Raw genomic sequence first — 9,048 nt, forward strand, 5'->3', positions numbered from 1 at the left:
GGGAGTGAGAGAAAAAAAGTGGGGGAAAGAGGGGAAGGGGAAGAGAGGGAAAGAGAGTTAAAGTGCATGGGATGAGAAACAGAAAGAAAACTGTGTTTGTGTGAGAGAAAGAGAGAGAGATTTCTCCACAGATAATTGACCAGCATTCAATAAACCCAGCTAATGCATCAGTGCTGACATTACAGGCACTTAATATGTACCAAACAACACTAGCAACTCTCCATTCTGATTGGTGCAGGCAAGGTTCCAACTTCAGGCACTACATTATACATTTAATGCGGAAAGGGTTACATACTAATGAATGTATAATTTAGTATGTGAGAGTGGCTATATTATGTGATAAATGACAAAGCTGCAAGAATGTTACCAGCACCAGGAGAGGAGGAGTGAAATTTCAAAATAAACAATGCAGGAACAAAATATTATCCTTTGCTCTGAAGTAAGACATCATCGTGAATAAGCCAGCTTTTTAAATCGCATCTGAAAAGTGACCAACTCTTCGCCATGGGAACAAATTCTCTCTTTTTTTTTTAAAAGTTTCCTTTCAACCTCCTCCTCCCAGCCACCAATGCAAAAAAGAAAGTTGATGGCAAGCACAATCCAGCTTAATTTTAGATTTAAAGACACATTTCAACATTTTCCAAACAAAGACTCATTGAAATAGAAACCGGTTCTGCAAGGGTGAGAGGTTTAAAAAAGGCACAAAACCACAGACACAACTATCTGAATGAGCAAAAGCCACAGCAAAGAGGAGGAGGAAAGTCTGAAGTGGTTCAATCACGTGCCCTTGGAACTATCTGACCATGAGCAGCACTTCCAACAACAACGAAGTCTTTGGGGAACAGACATCGGGCACGGGTGCATTTCCAGAAAGGATACGAGGCTTTCAAGCAGGGGCGTGGAGCAAACCTTCAAAGCCGCCGGCTTTAAGAGGGCCCCCTGCTTGGGAGGACGTTAATATTGCACCAAGCAAATCAGGACTTGACATGCAATTAAAACACACTCCGGTTCTATTGCGGCATCACTTCAAGTGCTGCCTGGCATTTTAAGAGTCAAGTACTGCAAACGTGTCAAAATTGGCCCTCAGATTTCGCCAGCGTTCGTTGGGTGGGTGGGTGGGTGGGTGGGCTGCCTACCTGCTGCTTGTACTTCGGAGGGTTGGTCTTGTAGCTGTAATCAGAGTATTGGTCGGAGCCCGTGGAATTGCTGTCCCCAGTGCCCACGAAGGTGTTCGCCGCCGGCAAATCTTGAACGACCTGGTGCTTCTTCCCTGCCGATGGCGACTGTGGGTGGAGTTGGATGGACGGGAGGGGGGAGTTGGACCTGTAGTGCCTTCCGAGGTCAGGGCTGCCCGGGTTGCAGTTCAGCGGCAGGTGAATCCGCGGGCTGTCGCTGCTGGACTCGTTGATGAGGTGGAATTGTAATCCCCTCTGTGCGCCGCTCTCGTCGGCTTCCAGGGGTTTGGGTTGGGGGGGCTTGCTCTTCTTGACCTTGTGCTTGTTGGTTTTGGTGGTCTGCTTGGGGGTATAGAGATCTTTGGTCTCCTTTTTGCCGGCCTGGTACCCACTCTTGGCTTCCTTCTGGCGGCAGTAGCGAATCAGGACCACGATCATGATCACCAGGACCACCGCGATAATCCCGGCGATCACCCCGAACAGGACGTTGCTCCGCTGCTTGTTCTTCTCGTACTCGGGGTCGCCGGCGATGTCCACGTCCAGGGGTGTGTTGAGGCTGTGGCCCACCAGGGCTTCCACCAGGCTCACATTGGCCAGGGTGTCATTGACGTACAGGTGGACCAGTGCGGTGGCCAAGCGGGCAGGGCTCCCTCCGTCCTTCACCTGCACCACCAGCCGGTGCAGCCCGTAGGACCTGCGCAGGAGCTCCTTCTCCAGGGTCACGCTCCCAGCGGGGGAGATGTGGAACAGGCCGAAAGGGTTCCCTCCGACGATGCTATAGGTCAGGTTGGCGTTGGTGCCAATGTCCATGTCCTCGGCCTTGACGCGTTCCACCAGAGTCCCGATGCCGGTGAAGGGGTTAAGGTGCTGGAAGGACGAGTTGGAGGGTTGGGTGATGAAGGGAGTGTTGTCGTTCTCGTCCAAGACATTGATGGTGACGCTGACATAAGCGGACCTGGGGGGAGAGCCCCCGTCCACGGCCTTGAGCTGGAAGGTGTAGGTGCTCTGGCGTTCTCTGTCGAAGGAGATCCGAGAGAGGATGGTGCCCGTCCCGTTCTGGATCTCAAACTCGCCCCTGTCCGGCTCCACGAACAGAGTGATCCGGGCATTGGAATCCTTGTCCACGTCCGACACCGTCACCATGCCCACCGGGCTGGAGGGTGGCAGATTCTCCCTCACCGAGAAATTGTAAGCGTTGAGCATGAACCGGGGGTCGTTGTCGTTCTCGTCCAGCACATTGACCACCACGGTGGCCGTCCCTTTCATGGTGGGGGTCCCATGGTCGGCCGCCGCCACCCTGAACTCGTAGCGTTCCCGGTGTTCGCGGTTCAACGCCGAGACCACCCTGACCTCCCCGGTGTCGGGGTTAATCTGGAAGAGACCCTGGATGCTGGGGTCGGGGTCCAGGGAGTAGGTGAGCTGGGCGTTGCTGCCGCTGTCGGCGTCCGTGGCTTCCACGCGTAAGAGCGAGGTGGGGGGCCGGTTGTTCTCCAGGACGCCCACCTGCATGCGGTTCTGGGCGAAGATCGGGGCGTTATCGTTGACGTCCAGCACCTTCACCTTCAGCGTGTTGGTGCTGGAGAGGGGAGGGTTGCCCGCATCCACCGCCACGATCTCGATCAGGTACTCGCGCGTCTTCTCGTAGTCCAGAGCCGTGGTGGTCTGCAGGAAGAACTTCTTCCTGGTCTCGCTGCTGGACTCGCTGGCCTGCTTCAGCTGAAAGGGCACGTCCCCGGCCACGATGCAGGTCACGGCCGCGTTCTCCCCCTCGTCGCGGTCGGACACTTGGACCAGGGCCACGGGGGAATCGACCGCGGCGTCTTCGACGATGCTGGCCACGCCGTCGCGGTGAGTGACCAGCCCGATGCTGCGGATCTCGATGGCCGGGGCGTTGTCGTTGGTGTCTCGCACCGTGATCGTCACCGACGCCCTGTCCTGCTTGGGAATGGGACCCTTGTCGCGGGCGTGCACGTAGAACTTGAACTGGCTGAACTGCTCGCGGTCCACCCGCCCCTGCACCGTGATCCAGCCACTGTTCTTGTCCAAGCGGAGCAAGCGGCGGGCGCTCTCGGCCGCCTGGGCGAAGCTGTACTCGATGCGGGAGTTGTCCCTCAAGTCGAGGTCGGTGGCTCTCACCTGGAGGATGGAAGTGCCCGCCGGGCTGTTCTCCTCCACCGAGCCCTGGTACGAGAACCTCTCGAAGCGGGGCGCGTTATCGTTGATGTCCAGCACGGTGACCCGCAACACAGACGTACTGCTCCGGGCCGGTTGCCCCCCATCGACCACCCGCACCGTCAGGTCGTAGGTGTCCCGTTGCTCCCGGTCCAGCGACCCGGTGACGATCAGTTGGGGCAACCTCTCGCCGTGCTCCTCGGCGACCTGCAGACTGAAAAGTCCTTGGCCCTCGTTGCCCAGCAGTTCGTAACCGGCCACTCCGTTGGTGCCGGCGTCGCGGTCGCTGGCCGTGGGGATGTTCACCAGGGTCCCCGGGGGGGTGTGCTCCGGGATGGAGATGGAGATGACCGGGGAGTTGAAGGTGGGCGTGTTGTCGTTGATGTCCTGCACCAAGATCTTGCCTTCCACCAGCATCGTGGCCGAATTGTACAGGGTGTCGGTGACCGAGATCTCGAACTCCAGCGGGCACTCGGCGGGGCTCTCGCACAGCATCTGCTCCCGGTCGATGGGGGTCTCGGTGGTGTACAAGCCCCCCCCCGTCTCGTCCACCCGGAGGTAAGGTTGCCCCAGCTCCAGTTTGAACAGCCGGTTCTTGCGCTCCAGCCCCAAGCTTTCGCCCGGGTTACCGATCAGCGTGTTCGGCGGTTGCTCCTCTGGCAGCGTGAAACTCACCGAGCTCTGCGCCAGGCAGCCGGGAAGCAGGAGCAGGAGCACCCAACCGCTGGAGGAGCGGGCCATCGGCTTCAACAAGTGCGGGGCCAACTGCGGAGGGGGCTTCAGGGTGAGAGAGGGAGAGGAGGAAAGGGAGAAGGGTGGGAGAGAGGGAGGAGAGCGATGTAAACAAAAAGAAAAAAACAATAAATAACCAAACCCCCAAAATGTCCATGAAAATATCCAGTACAGCCTTTTATTACATCCACAAAGGCAGAGTTCGAACCTGATTCTGTCGCTCACGTCAATCCTGCAATGCAACTTATTTCAACACGGAGAGAGAGAGGATCCGAGTTCCATGCGGATCAGAAGGCAATACTGAATGCCAAAAAACACCCCAGTAGCAGTGAGTGCTTCGCTATAACGTGGCTGAGACAGGGAAGAAGAGGCTGTCCGTTCTGCACAAGGTTCAGACCTGGCTGAGAGGAAGAGAACCAAAATCCCATTTGCAGAAAGGCTGCCGGAGACGGTGGTGTGGGTCTGACACAGAGTGTGCCTGCAGACTACCGGGAGTGGGGGGTGGGAGAGCAGAACCCCAGGGCTTCCGATTTCAGGGCGGGCAGCGAGGGATTAACACTTCCCAGGATGGGAGGGGGGGGAGGAGAGAGGGAGGGGGGGAGGAGAGAGGGAGGGGGGGAGGAGAGAGGGAGGGGGGGAGGAGAGAGGGAGGGGGGGAGGAGAGAGGGAGGGGGGGAGGAGAGAGGGAGGGGGGGAGGAGAGAGGGAGGGGGGGAGGAGAGAGGGAGGGGGGAGGAGAGGGAGGGGGGGAGGAGAGAGGGAGGGGGGGAGGAGAGAGGGAGGGGGGAGGAGAGAGGGAGGGGGGGAGGAGAGAGGGAGGGGGGAGGAGAGAGGGAGGGGGGGAGGAGAGAGGGAGGGAGGGAGGAGAGAGGGAGGGAGGGGAGAGAGAGGAGAGGAGGGAGGGAGAGAGAGAGAGGAGAGGAGGGAGGGAGAGAGAGGAGAGGAGGGAGGGAGAGAGAGGAGAGGAGGGAGGGAGAGAGAGGAGAGGAGGGAGGGAGAGAGAGGAGAGGAGGGTGGGAGGGAGAACGCGCATAGACGTGGACCCGGCGTGAAGACCCAGTAACAGCAGAGAAATGAAACATTGCAGCGACGAGAACGAGGAAGTGGACAAGACACACTGGATTCAATTGCTAATACAAAATACCCCGTTAAACTTAAGACGGGCATTCACGGATGGAACTGAGCACGCATCATTATTTAAAAAGATCCGTGTCCCGATCCGATCCTTATTCAGGACTTCCCCCTGAACATGACGGAGGTTTTCCAACCAGACTGTTTTACACCAAGTCCGGTCTCCCAATATTAAACACTCTGGATTTCACAAGACATCCAATTTAAATGCAATCTTGCCAATGAGATACAGGTGCCCCTCTTATTTTTTTTTAAATGCCACTGATTCTAAAATTGATATCCCACCCCCAATAAAACCCCCCAGATTTAAAAAGGAAGGTTCATCAATGGTAAATGTTCCTTACCTCGGCGATCAGGATTGGGTTTGGGAGTTTGCTGGTGTGTTTTCTCTCTCCCTCAGTGCTCGGCGCTGTCCGTTTTCTCTCTCTCTCTCTCTCTCTTCCACTCTCTCTCTCCCTCCCTCGCATTCACTCTCCTCCCCAATGAAACCGAATCAGTCTCGCAGGTTTTTTTTCTCTCTCCCCGCCCTGCGCGTCACCAGCCTCCACTCACTGAGCCCCCGTGGAATGGGGGTGAGGGCTGTGCCGGTTTGGAGGGATTCAGTCCAGTCAATGTCCACATTCGCCTCCCCACCAACAAACTCACCGGTCAAAGGCAGATGAAAACCAGCAGGTCCCCCCCCCGCAAAGAATGGCATGCAGATGAAACACACGCCAGTGATCCGGATTGAAATGAAATAAAATTAGGCTAATAAGTTTTTAAAAAAACTAACACGGATCGGGAGCCAGCAACACGTGATGACAGGAGCTTGAAGCTCGTTTTACCGCATTCCACTGCTCTCCGAGGCTCCGCGCTGAGAAATCGCTTCTTCCCGCAGTTTGCGCATTGTTTTTGTCCAGAAAATAAAATCCACTTCGTTGGCCAGAACGACTCCTTCTCGCGGTGGATGGGAATGAGAGTTGGGGGGGGGGGGGGCTTCTACCAATCTATTGAGTCAAGGGGGGGTGGGGGGCTTCTACCAATATATTGAGTCAAGGGGGGTGGGGGGGCTTCTACCAATATATTGAGTCAAGGGGGTGGTGGGGGGAGCTTCTACCAATATATTGAGTCAAGGGGGGGGGGGTTTCTACCAATATATTGAGTCAAGGGGGGGGGGGGGTGGGGGGGTTTCTACCAATATATTGTCAAGGGGGGGCTTCTACCAATATATTGAGTCAAGGGAGGGTGGGGGAGAGGTTCCTCGCTGAACACCTTGCTGGCTTCTTCTTCAGAGGGAGGGAGGGAGGTCTCTGTAGCAGGGAGCCCTCGCCTTCCCAAGAGCTGCTCACGGAGAGCGCAGTCACACTTGTTGCTGTGGCTGAAAGGAGCCCCGTTTCCACGAGAGAGGACGCCATCTACAGTCATTCACGCCGCCACTCGAGTCCCCGAACTGGGGAGTGCGGGCACCAATCTTTCTTTTGGAGAAGGGCTGGGGCGGGGGTGCAGGTCGGTGAGATGAGGGCAGGGGCGAGTAGGGCCGAAGGGCGCATTTCCGTGTTTCGATGGATGGGCCCAGTGATTGAATAAGATAACGAATCAAAGAGTTTCGAAAGAATAACAAGAAGAGATATCTGCAGAAAGTTCTTTAATATTTTCTTCTTCAATGTGTTCAAAGCAATTTTGGTTTCATCAGTTTGATAAGTATTATTTTTATCATTTCCATCAACATGTTTCTCCTCCCAGGCTGATCTCCTCTGCAATGGCAGATCAGATGGAGTGAAAGTTGGTCACACGTTATGAACATTATATCCTCCCATTCATAAATGAACTAGAAACAAATTAACTTGTGTTTCTTACAGGAGTGCCACATACACATAGATAGCACTTTTTCCTTCCTCTTGTGTGCACTCAGGGTAATAGCTTTGCATATACTCTATTAGTTTTAGTGAATGAAACAATTGAAATTAAAACACTAAGAAGGTGCTTTGCCCTCTCAATGACCGATGCTTTCCTTCCCCCAACATCAAACAGTGGAGAATTTAACATGCCCAGCAAGCTCCCGCCTCCCTCCCTCTCTCTCTCTCTCGGTCTCTCGGCAGCTCCCGCCCCTCCGCCAGCGACTGGGAGGCAAGCCTCTTGACCGAGTCCCCGAGACGTCCCGACCCCACCTTCCAGCCCTCCGCTCCCCTCACTCTTGGAAAAGTTGGCCAGTCGGGGCTGCGCTGCCTGCCTCGGCCACCAGGGGAGCTGCACTGGCCCCCGCCCGTCAAAGGCAGCGCAAATATCGCCGAGAGAGGGGAACTGCACAGAGAGATAGATGCCTGGGGTGGAGAAAGGTTCTGAGGGGGGGGGGGGGTGTTAATAAAAAAACAGCAACTTTGAAGTTCTGCTCCACGTCAATAGAAATATCGATCATCCACTGGTTTAAAGGATATGGTTAAAAGTATCAAAATACATATTTTTAGCTTCTGCAGATAAAGTGCATTATTCAATGTCACATAAGCGCTTATGGCAGGGAAAAAGTGGTTACTGTGCTCTAAAATGTCAGAGCTGAGTAGCTCTCCTTCATAATTGCCTTGGAAGATCATGGGTCTCACCCAAATATGCAAATGCAACAAAAAAATATCAGTGAGGGCAGGTGCTTCATCCGAGTTCTACTGCAAAGGACTTGTCCATCTCAGCAGGTCCCATTTGCCTGGATTTGGCCCATCTCCTTCTAAACCCGCACTATCCATTCCGTGTCCTGCTCCAAGGCTGACATGCCATTCCTGTTCTGTCGTAAATTGGAGGAACAACGCCCTCTCTAACCTGATGGTATTAACAAAGACTTCTCCAGTTTCTGCTCACCCAGCGGCTCTCAACCTTTTTCTTATCCCACTTTAAGTCATCCCTGTGATTAGTAAGGGATTGCTTCAGGTGGGATGTGGGTGGAAAGAAAAAATTTGAAAACCACTGTTTGAATCGTCCCTCATTGACTCGTTATGTGCACGGTTTCAGAACCAAAGGAAATGGGTCAATGACCATTTTCCTCAAACAAAATATTTCAGTAACAATTGAGTCTGGAGCAGTGATTCCCAGCCTTCTCTTCCCACCTTAAGTAATCCCTTACTAATCACAGAGCATCGATGGCACAGGGATGACTTAAAGTGGGATGTGAGTGGAAAGAAAAAGGTCGAGAACCACTGTGCTGGCCCACTCCCCATTCTCCCTCCCTTCCTATTCCCTCTGTCTTCTTTCCTCCAGCTCTTCACCCCCTTTCCTCTTCATTCACAGAGCCAACCCCAGTGTGCCCTCCTTGCATTATCCACCTATTGCCTCCTGCCTGTGGGACTGTGCCCCTCCCCCCCTACATTTTGTTCAGACCTTGACGAAGGCCTGGAACGTTAGTTCTGTTTCTTTATCTTTGCTATATAAAGTACACCTGCTGAGTTTCTCCAGCATTGTTTTTATTATCTATGAAAATGTGCACAAAACTTTTAAATATCATCATGGTAAACCCCTTCCCCTTTTCTCCAGTCTCGAGGTTAATATTGGCAGTGATTTATTGATTTAACGATCAGACCCATCCTCCATTCCCCTTTGACCAAATGTCAACCATTCTTTTTCTTCCACTGATGCCACTTGTCCTCCTGAGTTCATCCAGCAGGTTGTGTTTTTACTCCAGATTCCAGCCGATATATTCATGGTACCTCCACTTCCTGTCCTTTTAACATTGTTCCCTTCAGAACACCCTGATCCTCTTTTCCATCTGCACCAATGACCCCCCCCCCACCCGACCCAACTTCTGCCTACCACCCCACACCCCTCCCCCAACCACTTTATTATGAAACTGTAGCAGATGCAACGCTTTTTACCTTTCT

General features: G+C 53.9%; 1 protein-coding gene across 6 annotated transcripts in view; it reads right to left on the reverse strand.

Moving 5' to 3' along the window:
• LOC138743161 (protocadherin-1-like) overlaps positions 1-5,847 on the reverse strand; it is a 431,442-nt gene extending 425,595 nt beyond the window's left edge. For 4 of the 6 annotated variants that reach the window (XR_011344676.1, XM_069898070.1, XM_069898068.1 and 1 more), the window contains exons 1-2: positions 5,554-5,847; positions 1,137-4,124 (exon numbers count right to left, since the gene is read on the reverse strand). Coding sequence is in view for 4 of the 6 variants with exons in the window: in XM_069898070.1 (XP_069754171.1) it covers positions 1,137-4,124; positions 5,554-5,676 (3,111 nt within the window). In the remaining 2 variants the exon portion in view is untranslated. Of the gene's footprint in view, positions 1-1,136; positions 4,125-4,287; positions 4,629-5,553 lie in introns of those variants that run through there. The other 2 variants (XM_069898069.1, XR_011344677.1) reach the window with 2 other exon arrangements.
• Positions 5,848-9,048: the final 3,201 nt, after the last annotated feature.

This window comes from Narcine bancroftii, chromosome 9, assembly GCF_036971445.1.
Source record: "Narcine bancroftii isolate sNarBan1 chromosome 9, sNarBan1.hap1, whole genome shotgun sequence".
Classification (NCBI taxonomy): Eukaryota; Metazoa; Chordata; class Chondrichthyes; order Torpediniformes; family Narcinidae; genus Narcine; species Narcine bancroftii.